The sequence below is a fragment of the Falco punctatus genome (genome assembly GCF_963210335.1).
Source record: "Falco punctatus genome assembly, chromosome: 3".
In the NCBI taxonomy this organism is placed as follows: domain Eukaryota; kingdom Metazoa; phylum Chordata; class Aves; order Falconiformes; family Falconidae; genus Falco; species Falco punctatus.
Window position 1 is genome coordinate 17,982,736 of NC_137582.1, and position 21,349 is coordinate 18,004,084.

Below are 21,349 nucleotides of genomic sequence, written 5' to 3' on the forward strand. Positions count from 1 at the left end.
AAGGCTCAGCTCTCTGTATGTGAACAGCAAGGAGTACGCACTCCTGGGAAACATCCGTATGCCCTAAATGCCTTTGCTTCCACAACCTGCTGGAATATGGGTGGATATTATTATATTTTAATAGATGGAGCAAATCAGCTTAGTGTGCTAGCTTTATGGCTTTTTTAAAGAGGGGAAATTGAGTTGGTGTTACCATGACCAGGTTTTCATGTGAAGCTTCCATTTGCAAAGCTCTTTCTCGCTGTACTTTATCAGCTGGGGCCAGATCTTATTAAAACCCAAACAGTAGCCAGCTCTGACTATTAGCTTAATGGTTTAATACCAGCTTCTCCATAAAGCAGAAGCAGCAGGTTATTTAAAACATGTAGGTCAGATTGGCCTGGTGTCTTCCACTGAGATTATCTAAAGACATTATTATAAAACTCTCAAATACAGTAGATGCACCTGGTGCAGGACTGCTCCCACCCCCCCTTGCTTTCTGAGGTCCTATCGCAAGCTATACTCTAAACAGATTTTTAGTCTTTACTTCCAAATGTGATATTAACACCACAGTGTTTCTGCTGACTCTTTTGCAATGGTATCCTTAATGTAAATGTTCCCTTACAAGTCATTTAACCTCAAGTTTAAAATGAAAATGTTTTCCTGTGAGAAATCCCATACTTCTCTTTCTGCGAGAGGGCTGTGGTATAAAGCAAAATGGAAAATGAATGCTATGTAGCCAGCCCATCCCTGGGTTTTGGTTATCAAAGCTAGTAGCTGCAGAAAGTAAATAATTTAAATGATCTGCATTTTTAATTCACTGTTTTTTCAAGGGTATTGCTTGTAATTTAAGGTGCTGGGTTATTTTTTGTTGTTCTAAGGACAGTTTGCTATGTAATATACCTCCTGCATTATGGAAAAAACCAGATTTTTTTATAACTACAATTAGATGTTTATGTACATTTAGGGCTATTTGCTTTAAAACTCCAAAAGGATCCTGAAATATTTAGGGCAGCCTGTTTCCTGAGATGGTAAAATCCTTAGGTGTTTTCTGTAGGAAGTGAGGAAAAGGGCAATATTTACATAGAGAGAGGAGACAGGCGTTCATCTGGTGAACCTCAGTGCTGAAGAAGAGGTACCATTAACAATCTGTTGTAAACTTTGGTGTTCAAAGGGCAACAATAAAAGTACCAGTCAGCACTAAAGCTCAAGCAAGTCTTTCTGCAAATCTGTCTCCTTGCTTAGTTGCTGTTAATTGGTTTGGTAATTGGTGTGACAGCTTTTTGTGGCAGCAGCAAGCCACTGCATTCTGGAAACAGCTTGGTATGTAAACTGGCTGGGTTTAATATTACCAGTTCACAAAGCAAGGGTGGGGAAAATAGATTTTGGTGTGACTCGATGAGGATGGAGACAGGTAACGGGGTGAATTTTATCAGTCCAATCAAATAGCAGTTGTTACAGTCTGCATAGGCAGATTCAAAATACATAGCCCATTTAAAAAAATAATTCTTAAGCTTTGCAGAAATAAAGACTTTTTTTTTTTTTGTGAGAGAGCAGTGATGGAAAACTGCAGCGCCCTTGGAGGAAGGAAACAGATGGCAGGAAGAGCTTCCAGATACTTGACAGGCTGCAACAGACTTAAATGCAGGCAGTGATAAATGGGCATAATATTGGGTTTTGCTGTAGCTGTTGTGGTTTAGTCTAGATAAAATGCCTGATGGGCTGTGTGTTAGCAGTACCAAAGTTTTCTGTCCTCTCTGCCTTGGTGGTCCTTATGTAGCTGCTGTGGCCACTGGGGTGCTATGAATGGGAATGAGGATCCAGGCACTTGTATGAAAAATGAAGTTTCGACATCAGACTAATAGCAGGACTTGAGTAACAGCAAGTGCGAAGCGAAACTGAATTTAGTTCCTGTGTCTAGGTTATTCAGGGCTGTGTGGCAAAAATGGCCATGTGAGGCTGATGGTTAAAAAAAAAAAAAGGTAGATTTTTTTCATGCATATGAATGAATCATCCTTCGACTTTCATCAAGTGCAAAGGTATGGATTCTGAGTTTTCCGATCTCGAGGGTTTTACTAGGGACGGAAGTGGGTAGCAGTTGGTATTTTATACCTCGCTCAGACTGCTGGGAACACCAGAGAGCAGCCTGCTGCATAGTCAGCGCCCTTCCTGTAAACACAGTGCTGAATTTCACATTATTGACTGTAATGGATAATAGACTAATATATACTGAGGAAATCCTATAGCTTCTCATAGGAGCTACTGAGGTAGACTTCTGTGAGGCTGTTTGAACCTGAGCCATTAAAGAGAGCACCTCCTGTTTTCAGATATAGGTAGGGCACAACTGATTTTTCTTCCCGGGATCAGTCTGCCGTTGCACAAGGCAGTTATGCTGCAATGTAAGGCTAAAACCTTCAAGCCTTGGCATGAGGGTTCAACTCCACAGGGCTATTTAGGCATGTGATCTCTCTTTGCTTAAAGCCATTCTAATACTTAACAGAGGTTTCCTCCTAGGAGTTTGCAAAATGTTTTTATAGGGCAGTTTAGCCTTTTTACCCTGGTTGTTGCTGTTTTTCCCTCCACTAAACGGTCTTGTGACCTGTCAGACCTTCTGTACGACTTTGCTTTCAGCCGTGAAGTAGAGTTGTGTTACTCAAAATCAGCTTGGGAAGGAGCTGCTTAATTTCCAGGCGAGGCAGAGCGTAGGCAGGGAGCTGTGCGAGCTGTGTACGTGACCAAGGACAGCTAAGTAAGCAGGTACTTACCATGAGCAAGCAGTTGAAGGAATGCAGACTGGGACAAATTACTTTGGGGTAATCTGTAGAACAGGAAAAGCAATTAAGTTGAAAAGTATCTGCCAGGGCTCAGGAGCCTGTGTGTTCTTACGGTCCTGGTTTTTGCTGCTATCTGGATAGCTTTTGAACAATGGTGCAGTGCTGTCTGAAGTGATTGGTTTCACATCCACTGCTTAAGTGTGTGCAACCAAAACTTCTCGGCTCACAGCATTCAGGCAGAGGCACAGCCAGGGTAAGTATAGATAGGATGCTCTGCCTCAAATTCTGGAAGTTAATTCTAGAAAGTATGGCCAGAAAGGACTTAAAGAAGCCGGAGTCATTTGCATGCTGATGTTAAAATGAAACCATCTGGATGAGATACTGTTAGCCCCACGTGGAGTACCCAGACCCTACTCAGCATGGGCAATGGCATAGAACCACACATAGGGAATGTCTTTGAGAGAACCTGGTCCTGGACCACTTAGATCTGTAAGTGCTACAGCTAGTTAAGTGTGAATATGATAGCCGCTTCTGAGGAGAGAAAAAAAGCCCTGAGAAGTTGCTCCTCCTTTGCAAAGTCTCAATTAAAGGAGAAGGTTAAGTGGCTGTGTCCTCAGTTGACTTGCTGATGTAATATTAGACTGGACTGTAGGAAGAATTTGATGGAGCAACCGTGATGATACCAATGATCTGCCACGCAGATAAGTTGCTATTTAGCATTTGATTGAAAAGGTCATGCGATAAGATTTCGTTATTTGTAATCTGCTTTATTGCTTGCTGTTTCTTTTGCAGAGGCCAAATTTAATGTTAGTCTGAAGTGATTGTGTCCTGTAGCAAAATAAACTTCACAAAATTTGATGCTACATTCAGTACGCTTGTAAAGCAGCATTTTTGGGCAATAGGTTACTTCAGCCAGAGTTCACTGTTCAAATGCATAGCTTTTTGCATTTTGGTTTGGAATTGTAATGACAGCGCTTCAAGATTGTGTTGCTTTTGTTATGCATGTTTGAGTTACCTAACATAAGCCATTCAAATTAAAAGGGCTCCATGCAGAAGAGGGCTCCATTCTGTCCACACAGTATCTGCCTAGGCAAACAGAGCTGCTTTTTTAGTGCATGGTAGCAGTTCACATGGAGCTGAGAATGATAGAACGCCTTTTGTTCAGAGGAAATACTAACAAGGATGCCTGGATTGCTTTTTTTATTAATTTCTTGATAGTTGGATTGCTCTTTTATTAATGGCTTGATAGTTTTTAAGTTTTGCTTCAGCATCCATCCAAACAAGGGGAAGAAGTAACAAGCTACTGTGAAATAGGGTCTAAGTATATTGCATATTCTCTTCTGCCAGTCTTTTGCTAGCCTGGAAGAGTGAAAAGAAGTAGGGGTGTCATTAAATTTTCCTTCATGGGCAATAAAGATCGCAAATAACATACTTAGTCACACCTGGATTACAGTTAATCCTGTAGGTCACACCAAAACCAGTCTCTGTCATTGAAGTTGCACACCCAGGTTTTTGCCTCCAAGGTTTGTCCACTGGTGGAGTCTGTAATCTGCCAGTGTAGTCCTTACTAGGAAGAGCTACCCCCCGGGAACTGCCAGTCTGCCCTGTGTGAAACAATTAAACCACCACCAGAAAAGATCTGGCAAGTGTCTACCTGGTGAGTCACTGGGCAGAGGAGTGCAGCGCTCTGCGTCATCCTCCCCAGTCTTGCCGAGCGCTTCACTACCTACCTGGGGGTACAGACACTTCATTTTTCAGAAGTGAAAATGCTGCTTTTTTGATCCAGATAGAAAACTGTTGTTACTTCTGCCAACATGGAATTCCTGCCTGGTTTTGTTTTGTCTCCTGCATTGTTTGTATTGGCTTGGCATTTTCATATTTTGTATCCAGTGTCAGTATTTGTTTCTGGGAAGAAAGTTTTGCTTAAACTTTTAATTTCTGCAATTTGTTTGTTTAAACTTGTTGGCAACTTTAAAATGCTGCACTCTGTTCCATATGCTAGTATCAGTGCTGCGTTTAGTGTGACTGACTTCCAAAGGAAAAAGCAGCAATTGGGCAAGGAATGTTTTTTATGAAATAGTTGGGAGTATTTTCAGTTATAATAATATTTGGGAATATTTTGAGCTATTTTGTGACCAGTTTTTAATAAAGGCAGGGTTACTTTGGCTTGTACTGAGTCAAGATTGCACAGCGCTGAACCCAGTGAAAGCTTTTTTCTACCTTGTACTTATACAGTGTATAACCATGACAACAGTATCAAGATGATAGGCAACAACGAAAAATTACTGATTGAGCACAGCAAAAGCTGTGAGGACAGACAGATGTATGTAGTAGGTGACAGGATGAATGGTTAGTTCATTAGAAAAAAAATCATGATGGTGTATGTTGAGAGCTTACCAGATGATCAATGACATCAAGATGGGATGGCCGACCTGAGACAGGAGCTGACGCTCCAGTAGTACAGTGTAGTGTGAGGGTTGGAATAGCATAAGCCTGGTGGAGGCACTGAAGAAGTCCAAAACCACAATGAAAGCAATGATTTCAAGTGCATTGGTAAAGCTAGACCAGGGGAAGGAAAGCTAAGTCTGAACAAAGCAACAGCATACATATATCAAAAAAGGAGGCAGTAGCATTACCAAAACCCAAACTTAGCTACGAGCTACTAAGATGGATGGGAAAAACACCTTTGTTGCTTTTCAGAAGTAATCCACAAGCACAGCCTAGACGTAGTGATTTGGAGAAACAGAAAGCAGCCCCCATAGCTGGGTCTGTCAGTTGGGTGGCTGTGTCTCCAGTGATCAGGAGATGGGGCTAGAACATGCTTTGAGTCTGCCTTTTTTTTGGCAGTGTTTCACTTAAAGTAATGCCTGAACTTCATAAAAAAAAATGGAAGTGATCCAAGATGTTTAAGACGTGGGGCAAGACTGAAAAGGAGAGCTAATCTGAGTCATCCATGTAAAGTTGTTTATTTTATGTTTAAGTTTTAGAATACTGAAAATACAGATTTATTTTTTTTCCCCAAGGGTTGAGGATGCTGCACTCCTGTTGATCACAATAAAATTATTTCAGTATAAGTTTGGTCCTCCAGGAAGAAGCTGAACAGAGTGCAAAGAGCAAAAAATCTCAGGATGGAGCCCTCTAGAACCGGTGCAAAAAGCTGGAGTGGGAAAAATGAGGAGGGAAAATGGGATAACTCTAAACCACAAGAAACTAATAGGTGGACAATTAAAAGGAGAAACATGGCTGCTTGTGCTGAAGGCAGCTGGCAGGCTGGGGAAGGAGGGAATGGGTGGCTGAGTGTTGTCCAGAGGAGGTAATTATTTCTGGCTCTGATTCATGTAATATTTAAGGAATATATCTGTATTTTTCATGATGAGCAGCCTGAAAGAAAATGCTGGAAATCTGACATCTGTGGAAAAACTTCTTTGCTGTAGATATATGCCATGAAAGTGAGTGGGACTGAAGCAAAGTCCATTAACAAATTCCTTTATTGATGGGAGTGGGAGGTGAATGCTCTGGACCAGATGAAATATCCAGTTAAAAAAAGTGCTTAACTGTTGAATTCCTTTTTCTTTTTTAAAAAGTAACACATTCAGGTTTCTCAGTGCCAGACTCTGCTTTCAAATTAAAAAATGGTGTTGGATGAAGGCAGTACAGGGTATGTTTCAAAAGTTAGGGTTATGAGGCAAGAAAAAGATCATACTTTGTGTTGGATTGGCCAACTATTAAAATAAATTGGGATACTCTAGATAGTTGGCCTTGCTGTGAGTACTTCATTGTGCAGTTTCCCATTTATCTGGTTTTATTCTGTGATCTCAGGGGCAATCACTGGTGCAGATGATGTATCCATCTGTAGTCCTAGGTAGATATATTAACTTTTGCATTTATACAGAGAGCATGCATATTTTGAGGAGGTTTTTGAAAGTAGCCTCTGTCCTTGTTATCTTATCTGATCTCTTACTCAGTTCAGACTGAGAATTTCATTTGGAATTCCTGTAAGGAGATCTCCCTGGTGTGAATGGAAAGCTTGTGCCCAAAATGTACAGGTAGGCTGTTTGAATCTCAGTGGGCTTGGAAGTCTGAGTGGTGATGAATTTATTGCTTCCCTTGGTACACTGGTTAATCTAGCCCAGCTTGCTTCTGCGAAATAGAAGTGAGAAAGCAAGAACTGGTAAAACAAACTCAAATGTTCCGCTTACACTGTCGCTTGGGAAGAATTCCCTTCCAACTAGCTATTTGAACGAATCCAGATAAGAAAGGGAGAGTTGGGGTGGTTGTATTCAGACTGCATTATACGGTGATGAAGATGCATACAGGCATGTACCACGGCATCTTCATTCAAGAGAACAAGGAGTAAAATGGGCTTCCTGCTGAATGGGGCTGCTGGCTCCCTTTGCAGGCAGCGGGCAGAGGCAGGCACAGTGTCTGAGTTAGGGCATTGTACCAGCGGGTCTGAAAACAGCCTCTGCTGTACAGGGAGCCAGGGTCTACCAGCCTCGCAGCGCAGGCGACCTGCAATACCACCCTGGAGGTCTGTGGTGGTGTAGTCGCTGCTCTGATCATGACCCTTCATGTCTAGAGGTAATTTTGGCCCAGCTGTTGTAAATTAGAAACCACATTAGACTTCACTTCATCTGACATGTAGGCAATGATTTATTTCTACTTTTCTGTATTAGTAACTATATGCAGGGGCAGTTTTTAGCCCTGTGTCACTGCTTCAAAATAAAAACCCACGTGCTTTGAATTGCACCGTGTATACAACCTGGGTAACAGGTTATAGGATTGCGCTGCTTCATACATGGTGACACTTGCACATCTTGAATGTTACCACAGAAAATGGTCCCCGGGGACTGTTGAGGATGGTTGAATATGCAGTTAAGTTTGCAGTTTGTTGAAAATGTCTGGCAGCAATGTCCCATATTTAAGTGTAGATGTGTTTGTAATGGGTTTCTCTGGCTGGCTCTTTAGGATATGGTTTTCTCCTGGTAACCTGAGATGCAATCTTTGAAACACAAAACCCCCAAAGCAAGATTTATTTTCTTGAGTATTCAAGAGTATGATTGTCACTTAGTTGGATTTCTTTATATTAAATTGGTTTTGTTTCCATTTTTAAGTTTGGGGACTGTGCAGATGTGTGTCACCTTGTCTAGGGAAATATCTGTAGCTGTTATGTATGTATGCATTTCTTACAACAGCAGGGGTAAAGCTGTGGTGGTACTTGCAGGGCAGATTCTGATTGTGCTGAAAATTCCTCGAAATCACTTATTGTTGAAGATGCCATATGTGAAATTGGAGGTTATTGCAAGCTCCCCCAGAGAGCTTAGCATGGAGGGTATAACGCTTTTCATTGGAGTCTGCTGGCTTTTAATAATCTCCTTTCACATGGGAGAGAACTCATTTGAAGGCTCCACCCAGAGGGTAAGTGTCAGTGGGAAGCAGGGGGACATTGAAGGGGTGACTGAAGATAAGGTGGCACCCCCCTGTCTGAGGTTACCATCCCAGGTTACAATGAAAGAAACCTTGATGGGAGAGCACACTGTTGCTGTGTGGCATCTGAAGACGGCTTTCCTTTGCTAAGTTGCTAGCCTCGGTCCCATCTCATGTTCCTTAAAGTCTGTATTTAAAATCATCTTCATATGAAGAAATCTGTCTTGTTGCTTAATGGCTTCAGGCTGGCTTTTGTATGTTGATTTTCCATTTACACGCCTGATATTTAAATATGTTGCATCAGATTTAAGAAACAGTTATGTTATTGGCAGGACAGCTGCTTTGCACATCAAATAGTTGTAGAGGGTGGTAGATACTATAGCCAGCAACTGTGTAATAAGAACAAAGTCTTGCCGCACCGGTGGAGCTCTCTGGCATCTAGGGAGGTCTGGATCCAGACTGCGTGGCTTGGACCTGTTTCTGGTAGGGAAGGTTAGCTTGCTCCCAGGCTTTGCTCCGACTTCCAGTGCTGGGGGTCCCTTGCAGAACTGCCGATTATTTTTTGTATGTACTTGTTAGCTTCACTGCACAGCCAGCTACCTGAAAGGAAGAGGTAATTAAAATAAATAGGGTGGGTAGGGAGTGGAGGAAACCTGTGGTTTCTCTGTGGCACTAGAATTGACATTTTTCAGATGGTTTAGGCCTTGTCAGAAAATGTTTTGTTCAGCCTTTGTTTTCTATTGAATCCCGTGTGCTTGGTTAGCTTCTTTTCAAATTAAAAAAAAAGAAAAAGAAAAAGCTCCATACATGGATTGAAAGCTTTATCTGTTTATCTCCTCATTAAAAAGACTGTCTATGAAATGTGCTGACAGGGCTTTTACTCTCTTGCTTTCTATTCTCATCACATTTTCCACTGAAAGCCTCCCCTCTGCTATTTCTGTTCCATAATAAATGGGGCTTTCTGGTGGTAGAAGCTCTGGACGCTGTTCCTGGCTCTTCACGGGCTGTGTCCATCGCTATGGGTGAGAAACTTGGAACGTGCAATTTGGACTGCAGGGAGGACGGTTTGGACATACGGGTTTAATCCCCTGAAAGGCAGTTTTCAGAACCTGGAGGTCCCAGTATCAAATGTGGTGCAAAGCACATCACGGGTTATCCTCTCGCTAAGTGCTTAAGCAAGAGGCCACATTTGGAGAACGGTGTGCAGAGCGACGAGCTGTCTCAGCTGGTGAGAGAGCGCCACAGTGGAAACAGCTTCTCGGGAGACTCAGTCTCAGGACTTCTGGAACCACTTTAACCAATTGTTGGGCAATTTGCTTGGGGGGTGGGGTGGGGTGTAAAAAAGCAGGTGCATCAAGCGTTATACAATTTGAACCACTGAGAGATTGCTGGTGGCTGAGTCTCCTTACAGCCATATCATGAATACTGCCATTATAATGAAATGATGGAGAATGAGTTTTGGTTACCAAAGAAATTGTGAAGGGTAACTTTTGGTATAAGCTGTGTTTTTAGTAATGTAATTGAAATTCTACCAATACAAGCGGTAAAAATGGTGACTGTTACCCCAGCAGTGACAGTGTGACTGGCCTTGAAGATTCTGGAGCAGTGGTCTCCAGCCTTTGCTGGTCTCAGTTATTAACATGAGAAAATCCATTGCTGTTTGCTCTGCTTTAACTTCCATTGCATCTGAGCCGTTTGGGAGAGCTTGGTTTGTGAATTGGCATGCTACACCATTAAAAAAAGATGCAGATTTTAATAGACATCTCTATAATCAAAGTGTGAGTGTCTGATTTTGTTTCATTTTGCAGATAAGAGTATTGTTCGATTAAACCAAATAAAATACCATGCGTTTCACTTGCACGCAGTGGTGTGCCTCATTCTTCACTGCAACAAAAGAACTTAAAGTTTAAAAAGGCAAAATCTTCTCACTGTAATAAGCAGAAATGCAAAATCAGTGCAGGAGATGCATCGAAGTGCTCACGTTCCAAGTCCCACAAAAGACAGTTGCCTGCGGGGTAAAGGCATGCTCATGGATGGGCAGAGTAAACGCTTTGTTCTGGATTTTGTGCCACTTTTGCCTGTTCATCTCTTGTGCAAAAAAAATCCTGTGCAGCAATATGAACATTGTGATGTTTGATATGTAGAGCAGACAGCTGCAGGCTCAATTAATTCCCCCCTCTGATTTTTTTTTTCATAGTATTTTTTTTCCAGAAGGTTGTAGTGACTTCCAAACCCTCACGGGTGAGTGGCATTTATGGCTTGTTGGCTTTGATCGAAATGAAGCGCAGAGTCCTGTTCACAATGAGGGCGGCTTTGTGCGTGGAAGTCTTCACCGGGTGTCTTTTTCGGGTGGGTGGACTCAGCTGCTGGCTGCTTCCCTGGGGTGCTTCCCCATAGCTTCACAGGCATTCGTCTCCCCCAAAGCAAATGAAATTTTGGGTGCTGGCTGCAGGAGTCTGAGCCTGCCTGGAATGAAAGCAAGCCCAGGGAGGTGAGAACAAGCAGCAGGCTACGGAAGCAAAGGGGAAAGCAAAGTGCAGCAGCCTGACGTGCAGGTGCTCATGCACCCTCTTTGGAGCCTTGTGTACTGTAAATACACCCGAGGAAAAGTACTCCACCGCCTCTCTTCCCCTCCACCCACCCTATGCAATCTCCCTGTGCCTTCTCTCTGGCAGGCGCAGGAGAAGCTCGTCAGTGCTCTCTGCCAGTGCACACACCTGTAATTTAAACTTGTTTGTCTATGGCAGCCCCACGTGCCTGGTGGTGTCTGCCACTTGGATGGTGTGATACCTGCCTGTGGGAGGGAGGTGTGGATGAGGAGCAGAGCCAAGTGCAGAGCTGGGTGGGGGGATTGCTGCGGAGCCCTTACCAGGTTGCCAATAAATGTGGTGAAGGGGGCAAAGCAGTGTGGGACGGCATGTGGGCATCTCTACTGGGAGACAGAGTGGGAACCCACCAAGTTCTGTCCAGCTGTCTGCTTTAGAAACTGCCCTTGTAGGACGTGCTTCATCCATCCACATCCACACCTGTGGATCTGTATATTGGTTTTGTAGTCAAGAGGGTTATGGTGGTGGTGTTTGCTTTTTTTTTTTTTATAATAAAAAGTAGTTAAAGAACAGGCTGTGCTAGGCTGATTGGCTAATTGCTTCATGTTTTAGCTAACAGATTAGATTTTGTCAAAAGCAATGTCTTCCCTTCCCAGTGATAAAGCAGCATGATGGCGGATATATGTCTGCTTTATGGTACCCTTTTTTAAAGTTTCTGGCATGTAGCATAGGTGACTGTGGGATATTCTAATGAAGCTGGAGTTATTAAAAAAAATCTATTACATTTCAGGGGTGTTTGGGCTTCATGCTTCAATAGTGCTAATTAGATACGTGACCCATTTTCATTCTGCTTTAGCTCCTGGGGATGAGGAGCCTCGTTATAAATACAAGGATAGAGAATGCCCATGTTCCTTACTCTAAATAGCTTCTTCAAAACATGCCCAAAGGGCTTAAAGCTGGTTTTTTTTTTTTTTTCTGTGGACACTGATTATGTTTTCTTTAAGTGGGGAAGTGAGATAGGGGGAGATTTCTTTCCCCAGAAATGAATAATTGAACTTTTTTTCTTGAATGTGGAAAACCTAGTGGCAAGTCAAGGTCCTCTTGAATCTTAAGTTTGCCTTGTTTTTATTGACAAGGGAATAAACTTGAATGCTTTTTATGCATAAAAATGCTTTTAATATTACAGTAGCTTCCCATTAACTGATATTTTTAGCTAATTCAGTTTGTGCAGCCCATCTCTTTATGAAGTGCACTGAGTGTCTGGCTGGATGCTGATGAAAGGTAGCAGCCATGAAAGGTACTTGTTGGGAAACCGCCTGTCAAAATGCATGTTGTGATGCAAAACTGAGGCTGGAAGGAGCGGATGGCCCGTTCGAAAAACGCTCTCGGAAAGCTCTTGAGTTTTGTGCTCTTTTCGGCAGAACTCAGTTGTTTCCAGAAGATTTGTAGAAAGCAAACAAACACCCCCCAAAGACAGAAAATGCTGAACTCAGTTTGGGAAGAACCCTGGGTGAGACCTGGGGATAAGTGTAAGTGTATTAAAAATAATACAAATGAATATAAGATAACGGAGCATTGCCAGACAGCTGTCAAAGGAGGTCTGGCTCCTGCATCTCTGGGCTTTGCTGAAATGACCTCTTACATTTCGAGCATCTCACCTGCCTGTGTATGAAATGGTTGTTCTGAACTTTGCTGATACACCTCGTAGGCAGCAATTTAGCATGTGAGTGCTACTGTTAGTAGTGTTACCGTACTGATGTCCCTCTTGGCATCCTGTGCTATCTTAAAAAAAAAATAGTTATTGAAAGAATATGAGTAAAGACTATCTGGAGTCAGCTTTCAGCAGTGCAGTGTTCGCTTCTGAGTAAGTTAAGTTCTGTGTTTTAGCTGTGTTGGTGGGGTTAATCTGAAGGCAGACAGAAGGAGGAATTCTGTCGCTTCGCTTTTAATGACTACACTAAATGGAAAGGTAAGCTGGCTGGGTTTTACCTCTGAATTTACCAGTCTGGGGACTTGTTCATAAAACCCATGCCTCAGAGGCTTGCTTTAAATTTAAGTATACTAAACAAGCAGGCTGTGGCAGAGGAGTTTGAGACCGGTTAGTCTAACTTTAGGACGGTTTTCTGGGTGTTTTGCTGGGATGCTCTGTCAGATCCTTTGGTGTGAGGACTTTGCTCTTTGCAGTGCCTGCCTTTGCATGATACTTTGACATGTATGCAGCGGATGATGAAGTTAACCTTTTCTGTTTGCAGAGGGGGAGGGAAATAACCTTTTCAAAAGCTGTGTTTATCAGGATAAACATAACTTTTTACATTGTAAACATGGGCAATGTGATGATATTTTGAGTGGGTGTTTTATTGCTTGTGGTCACGTTCCCATTTGGAGCATGTTAGGTGCTGTTGTCCATCTCCACCATGAGAAAGCTCCATCTAAAAATGCCCAGTAAACAACAGGATGAGGAGGGCTCCATGTAGGAGTGATTTAAGCTGGAATCCTACAGTTATTTAGGCCCGTGTTTAGCTTAATTCACTGTAAATATGCAGGGCTACGCAGAGTGAGTAAAGGTTAACACATTTATAAGCGTTTGAAGATCAGAAACAAGTTTGCTTTAATTTTGAAATTTGCATTCAGCTGTGTGATGCCTCGCTGCCAAGTATTCCTCAGAAGATGTTGGTGGCACATTGCATGGCTGTTTGCATTGGTCATGGGTTATTTTGCAGTTTTTTTATCAAAAGTCCATTTCCATGTTTTCCTCATTTTCACCACTTGTTTTTCTTAATCCCACTATTTACATTTTTTCTCCTGCAGATCTTATTCTCAGAAATTTGAGCTATTTTGGCTCACTGCAGTGTTTGAAAAGAAAAAAAAAAGTTATTGAAAAGAATAATTAAATATTTTTCCCTGCATAAAAACATTGAATAGCAGTTAGCTACTGCCAGGGCAGAGTCTTCAGCCTCAGCTGATAGTGTCCTGAGAGTGAGCTAATGTTGCACTGCACAAATGTGCTGTGCTCTGCAGCTGTTGGGAAAACTAGCTTTTCCTTGAAAAAAAAAAAAAAAAAGTGGGGAAAACTGCTTTTCAAGTGATGATTTGGCAGAATTTTTGAGTGCATATACCCTGATGCAGTTTACTCCCCAGGAAGGCATCTATCGGAGTTAGTGGTGCTGCGGTGGAGGGAGTCTTGCCTGCTTGCTCGCAGAGGAATGCGGCTCCGTGTCGGGCCCTACATGCCGCACTGGTTTTTTGCATTCCACCGGAGATAGTGCCTGGGACTTTCTCTTGAGAAGAAAACCAGAAAACACCTGTTACTGCCAGCAGCTGGTGCCTCAACAGCAAACAGACAAGGCGGGTGGATGGACAAGGGCTCCTGCATTCCTGCCTACAGAACGCATAGGCTTGTAAAGTCCTGCTTGGGAATAAATAGTTTGTCTTGAAGAAAAATGAGTGATGTTTTGTGGTGTGACTAAATGGATTAGACACGCTGTGGATGTGTTATCTAGGAATTTTCAAGGAAGCTGATGGCTACATCTCAGAGGTTTTCTTTTTCCCTTAAATTATCTCACCAACTTAATATGTTGAAATGGTGCATGTATAATTGACTGAAGCTTTCTTCTTTGGTGAAGCTAAAGTATAAGGGGATAAGGAAAAGGTTCTTTCGAAATTGTAGATGTGTGTGCAGGATTTTGCTCTAAAGATCACAAAGTCCAGATGTGTTCTCAGGCATAAAGACAAGCTACAAAAAAAAAAAAAATGTTAATTTATGTTTAGTCTTTCAAAATAGTATTTCAGGCTGGATGAAACAATTTTCAAATCTCCTGGATTAGACCAGACAGAGTAAACATTTCTAAATGGCATGTTCTCTTGTGAGCAGTGTATTCAGCAACCAGGCATGCAGGGAAGGGATGCAGAGTTAAAAGCATTTTAACCAGATTTTGTTCTGCTGGTTGAAAAAAGCAGAGGGACCGCAATGAACACCTGGAGAAGCTATTGACATGTATTAACAAATGGTTGTTTTCTTTGAAGGCTTGGTGTTGTTACAGAAGACCCATTTAAACAGGTTGGTCTGTACAAGATGCTTTGTTTCTCTGGATGGCTGGGTGCGTTCTCTGTCCTGGGGATCATGATGTGCCAGTAATTGCAGTTAAATGAACATGGCTGGCTCTCAGGCAAATGAAACCTGATTTGTCACAGCTGTCAGAATGATCATGTCATGTTTGTTGCCTTCAGGAGCAGTTTTAGGCTGCAAATCCTGTTAAGGTCCCAGCTTTTTCTTGTTAAATATTGCACAGCATGTTTGCTGACCCCAGTATTTATCTTGGTGGGGTTTTTTAAAGGCAAACACACCAGTTCTATCTGTTACATAAGCTGCGGCTGAACTTCTGTGAACCTTAGTCATGTGGGCTAGAGTTTGTTAATTTGGTAGACTTCACGGACTTGAGCATAGCAGTAACGTGAGGGCTTGCACAGAATAAGACGAGATTTTCTCGTGGATTCATATGGTCAGGGTTTTGACAATCACGCTTCAAATTAGCTTTTAAAGAGCAGCCCTTCCAGGCTGGATTGAACATGTAGTTACACTTTACATCAGCAGCAGCAGACAAAAGCAGTACAGCAGTTTCGAGTTTTGCATTCATGCCAGCAGGAAATACAGTAGAATAAATGCAAGACTCTATTTGTAATACCTCAAAAAAACACAGTGAGGTGTAGGCCTCTTGAAATCCCCCTTAGTCATAATTTCAGTATTTATTTGCTTTTGTTTGTAGATTAACAGATTGGGTCTAAATTGGATAGAGCAAGTCCTGTTCTGTAAAACAAACAAATGCTAATTTTTGGATGTCAAGCCTGAGGCAGCAGAGAGCATTCCTGCTCTATTCTTCTCCTAAAAAAAAGGAAATGAGGTTTTAAAAAAATATTGGGGTCCCTGAAATACCTTTAAGGCTGACTACTTCTTCTGTGCTGGTGGCTGTAGGAGAGCTCCAGAGAAAGAGGTGAAAGGTTTGTGTCCGTAGTGTGTTACAGTGCAAGGCTGAGGAATGTCAGCAGAGCTACCCAGAGCGGGAAGAGCTCTGAGCTTTCAACAGAGAGGTTGTTCAAGCACATTGCTCGTGATACAGCGCTGGCTGCTCCCTTTCTTGGTCACTGCTGAGTCTTGTGGAAATGGCAAGGTGTCTCGTCAGGCTGCAGCTGCCCCCCTCTATGCCACCTGCCCCAGCCTCTTGGGGATGATGTCAGGGGCACAGCTATCTGCATCTGCTATCAGCTTAGCCCTGTGGTGGCTGCGCTGATGGGATGTCTCCAGGGCTGTCCTTTCCCTTCGGCGCTCTTGCTCCTGCAGAGCAGCGCCCCAGCCCTGGCACTTCCAGAATTATCAGGGAGATGGGGGCTCAGGATGAGCAAGGCTGGCTGGGGAAGGAGCAGTGCTGCTTGCAAGGGAGGCTGTAGGAAAGTGACTGCTGAGCCTGAAACCTCCTCCTGCTATTGAAATGGCTCTGCCTTCTTCCAGCCTTTCTGCTTGACGTCCCCTCCCCTCCTGCCTTCCCTGGGCAGAAGTGCCGTGGCTGCACAGGGCTTTGCCGGCATTGCTGGGGGGCCTCGGACCAGCTCTGGTGCTGCCTGTGCCTCATTGTATATATAATACTCTTGCAAATGCAGGGATGGGATGTACCAGGAGAAGAACAAATGAGGGAAGGGAGAGCAGAACTGGTAAAAAGGATCACACGGAGCTGCCTTGTTAAGAAGTTTTGGGTGTTTCTAGCTGCCAGAGCATCAGCAGAAGCTGAAGAGCCTCTTCTTAAAAGGTTTATTTCCATTTATGTTATCTCCAGTTCTTCTTGTACTATATGAATTGGCATGCAAGTATCCCTTCCATGACAAGAAACTGCAATCCCTGATGCTCAATGCTTTTAAAAGAAGTTTCAATCTTCTCTAATAGCTACATGACAGTTTAATAGTTGATAAAAGAAAAACAAAAAGTTACACATCTGCTTTTGTAGATTGCAGGAACATGACATTGCAGATAAACATTATGAGCTTCATCTTAATGATTTATTGGAGCTCATTTCTTCATTTTATTGTAGCTTTCAGTCTCTTACTATGCAGCTGTCTGGTTTCCCCAGAGAGCAGAAGACTAGCTCGGAGATATAAATCTCTGTTAATGATTTTAAATAGCTATCTATCTGTATATAATATGAAACTTTTTTTTTTTCTTTTGCCCTGGGCACTCAGTCATGGGATTAGGAGAGGATAATCAATAATCCTGAATGCACAGCACAGCCACTCTCTGTGGCGAGCCCCGGTGCTCTCAGGCTACACAGGGCTGTTGCAAAACCCCCTCACCTTCTTTCAGCCTTTTGCTCTGAGGCCTGTCTCTCCATTCAGCATCTGGAGGTTTCCAGCTGAAACGGTCCCTCCAAGAGCTGCAGCCTGCACTGCGTGCCAGAGGAGATGACTGTTTTCCCCAACTGCTCACGTGAGCCCATTGCCTTTACATCTCTTATACATCAAGAGAAACAAAGGCAAAGCTGTGCCTTAGCTGGTTGGGAGCACTGTGGTATTCTGTTTGGTTTTGTTTGTCCTTGGCAAGTGAAAGTTAGATGAGGTTTGTACAAGTAAGTAGGAGGACCTGTTGTGAAATAAGAGATACTCTAGGCAAATGTACTAAGGAACATGCAGTGAATGTGAACAGGTCCCTGGGCATTAGCCAGGATGTTCCTCACCTCCTGTACTTTGTGTCTGAACCAGCCCTGGAGGGACTGTTTTCACCATGGAAAAAATATGTAGACTCAGAACTAACATTCCCATTTGTTTCCCCAATGATCCTAGATGAGTTCTTACAACTGGGATCACTTGTTTCCCCAATGATCGAGTTCTTACAACTGGGATGCAAGACCAGCAAGGTGTGTTTGGACGGGAAGGACAATTACGGATTCACTGTCTTTTGTTTTACGCAAATTAATGTTTTGTCAGGAAATTAGTGATTTAGGAGATGAAGCGTGGCTGCAGGATACTTGGCTGTACTTTGTAGTTTAACTGGGAGCACACTGGTGGTGACTGAATATTGCTTCACCTTCAAGGCTCTCCAAAGGCTTGTGCAAATAAATCTGGTTACCGTCTTTTTTTTGCGCTGGATACATGTTCCCAGCAGAGAAGCCTGCACCAAAGTTGCCATTAACTGCAAGCATCTGCTTGTGAACTGAAGGCATGGATATCCCTTTAGATAAAATGTGGTGGTGGTGGTGGTGCTTCCAAGAGTAAGACAGAGACCTGTGGAGCGCAGCAAACAAGCTTGTGCTACTGCCTGTATTTAGGCTTGAAAGCCAAGTTGTACAAAAGGGTGTGGGGCGGTGGGGCGGGACTTCCTAGAAGGTCACTGCCACCAGTACTGAATATACTTAGCACCAGAGGGCTCGTATGTGCTCTGTGGTGTAAGGTAAGAAACTCTATTGCTAGATCTTCTATAGCTTCAAAAGGAGAGATGGCAAACCTGCCATGCAAAGGAGTCTGGTTGTGATGGCAGATGTGTAGTCATTTTGTGTGGAAAACAGGAGGCAAAACCAGACCTACCATCAGTGGCTTTGTGCTCTTCCTTCCCCTCTTACTTCCTCCTGTTGCTCCTTGTAGTTTACTTTGACCGTTTACCGCTGGTAGTAACGGTCCTGCCCTTCATGGCATGATCTCTATGGCATCCTTTGCTGGCCCTTTTGGGACACTTGCAAACAGGACTCGCAGGAACAGCCCATCTTCTCCTCCAGTGCACCTCATCCAGCAGCACTTGCAGACTGGCGAACGGCAAGACCAGTGTCAATTCCTGTAACGCTTGCCTTGATTTTTTAAGGGTTTGGATCACGGTTTCCCAATGAGAAGGAGTTCATGGAGATAAGATTACCTGCTGTTAGCATTCCCATGATCTCCAGCTCACTCGTGTGTCTAATGTGTATCCTGAATTTACTGGGCTTAGTGGGGCAGTCCCAGCCTGGCAAATTGCTTTGTCAACCCTATGTGCTCACCACTTTGGAGGCACTACAGGACTTCTTCACCTTTTTCCACAAAAGTAGCCGGTTTTTGGATTAACACAAGTGAATTGGGAAGGGCTAGAAGTAAAACACTGCACGTGAAACCCTGCATGGTATGTTTCTGTGCCAAGTGAACTTTTGTCGTTGACTTAAAGGCACATGTGGATAACAAATAGGGCATCGTTATGATTCATGGTGCTGTTACAGCATGAGACATAATAAATCTTCTTACATGTGCCTTGTACTTAGTTCGTGTACTTTGGCCACTGGGATTTATTCTTAGCTCTGCTTTTTTTTTTTCAGGAATTACTGTACCTCCGTTAAATGGAAGCAGTACGCAGACTGTCTCTTGGGTCTGATTTGCAGTAGCTTGTCTCAATCAGGTGCAGGAAGGGCTGGGAAATGCCTTAGAAAACAGGAGAGAGGGCAGGGGCAGTTGGAAGTTGGAGAGGGCTGGATCTGGCCTCCTTTTGCTTGTGTTGTTATTTCTTTTGAACCACTTTTTACTTCCTGAATTAATGCATGTTTGCAATTTTCATAAATTGCATAAATACTCATGGCAAGAAGACCTGTCCACCTCTTAGTTGATCTGTCCATGACTCTGTATTTAGCTTTTCTGGGAAACCACATGTGTTGTTTAACATACTGGAGTCTAAGAAGGAGATTTGAACAGTCTTGTTTACATAAAGTAAATGAATATTTTTGCTCGTTTCTGTGCTGTTGCATGTGCAATTATTGTGTGTACTTGAGGACTTGTGTTCACAAATTTAATTCCAGGAGTAGAAACGTATTAGGAGTAATTGGAGGAGTATGTGTTGGTATTGACACTGTTGGTACTGCTTTTTGTTGGTAGCCAGAATGCCAGTAATAGGTTCTGACTGACTTAAAAAAAAATAATTATGCTTAATTCCTGGGAATGGAGAGAGGCACAAATAAACCAGCCCTACAGAAACTTGTTTGACAAATTCTGTAGTCTCTTTGCACATGGGAGACAATGTTTGAGCTTTGGTGTTGTGGATCCAGAGAACCCAGAAGGAGCTGCACGGCCTAATGGTTCCTGGCCATCCTCTGACCTGAGTTTTGTTTTAAGCAAGTCTGCCTATATCTCTATCTCATATTTATATCTCTTTTACTTTGTCTAATGATTTCTCTGTTTTGTTTCAATGCTGATACAGTCCATCTGAGACGGAAACGATGATGCTGAGCTCTGCGCAAATGGTGGCTGGAGTTACCTATGTTGGCTTTTTCTGGAAGTGGCTTTAGAGGGTAGCGGGGTTGAATCCAGCTGGTACAACAGGAGCTCTCCCATCTGCTCTGCTCTGGGGTGCAATTGCACAGTAACAAGCCTGATCGAGCTGGTGGCCTGTTATTTAGGTTAAGGCATTTGCTGACTCATTAGCAGAAAGGCAAAAATGGGGAAATACTCTGCCTGCTAGCAGATCATGTGCTGTTACAGGCTGTGGCAACATGGCAGTACTGCCTGTCAGAGGTGCCTACTACCTGCCTTTTTTTTTTTTTTTTTTTTTACACACAGACCCACCAACCTGAAATGGGAAGGAAGAGGAGCTGCAAAGCTAGTTAAGGCTGCTCAAGCTAGTCTGTGGGGAGCAGTTGGGTTTGCAGAGTGCAGATACTACTCGTTTCATCCTTCCCTGCCTTTCTCCCCGTGAGCTGCCCAGAAGTTTGGACAGGCCCCCCGGACCTTGGCCTTATGTTGACACAGACTAAATTATTCTTCTCCATTGCTTCTCCATCGTCTCCTGTGGTAATTACTGCTCTGCAAATCTACCCTCTGGTCTGATTTGTAAACTCATCCAGGAGGCTGAGCAGCTCTGAGGATCTGCTGTAAACATGACTTATCTGACAGGCAGTAAAGCTGCTCTTGAGCTCTCTGAGGAGAATTAAGCCTTCGTGGAAGAGACTGTCTTTTGGGCAGCTGGTTTTATCAGTCTGTGTTGAAGATTAAAACATGTTTCAATATCTCTTCTATCAAATCAAGAAAAAAATGTTCTCATTACCAGGTCCCAAGGCTGCATGTTAATAGAGAACTAACTGACCAAACGTCAGTCACTTGAGCTCCTTGAAAGAAAGGACCATCTCCCATGTGCTGAGTGTACAAGAGTACAACCCGTGTCTTTTCTTAGGCTGGTGGCGTTTTTTACGTTTTACCCATCACAGGCAGGAGCTGCTCAAGTTACAGCATACCAAGCCCAGACTGCCATGCCAGGAACATACATATCTGCTTCCACGCTCCTTGCATTGTGGTGGTGGTGCTTCTTGCATTGCTTTTAAAAAGGAAAGGTTTACGGCCTCTCCTAGCGCAGCTGTTAAATATACGCTTTATTCTGACTTTTGCCCCCAGTAAACCTCTACTTGTGACACCTGTGGCATACCTCGTTCTGGCAGAAATCACCAGTTCAAGTTTTGAAGGCATTAATGACATCTCAAAACCAGCTAGTGTCCGTTGGGAAGGTGAAATCTTGTAGGTAGAAGAGCTTCTCAGCTCTGCACCGGTTGCAGGTATTTGGGGGTTTTGGTTGCTTGTGGTAACTCATCAGATTTTTCTTGTAGGAGTGCTGAGAGGTTGAAGCATTGAAAGTGATTTTAGAAG

At 43.2% G+C, this 21,349-nt stretch overlaps 1 protein-coding gene across 17 annotated transcripts in view; it reads left to right on the forward strand.

The window, feature by feature from the left end:
• MTSS1 (MTSS I-BAR domain containing 1) overlaps positions 1-21,349 on the forward strand; it is a 127,025-nt gene that overhangs the window by 51,671 nt on the left and 54,005 nt on the right. Inside the window, exon 1 of one of the 17 annotated variants that reach the window (XM_080378366.1) lies at positions 52-2,018. The exons of 15 other annotated variants lie outside the window; for them this stretch is intronic. In XM_080378366.1, coding sequence (XP_080234492.1) covers positions 1,985-2,018 — 34 coding nt within the window. In that variant the 5' untranslated portion in view covers positions 52-1,984. Of the gene's footprint in view, positions 1-51; positions 2,019-2,501; positions 19,427-21,349 lie in introns of those variants that run through there. One more of the 17 variants, XM_080378368.1, reaches the window with a different exon arrangement.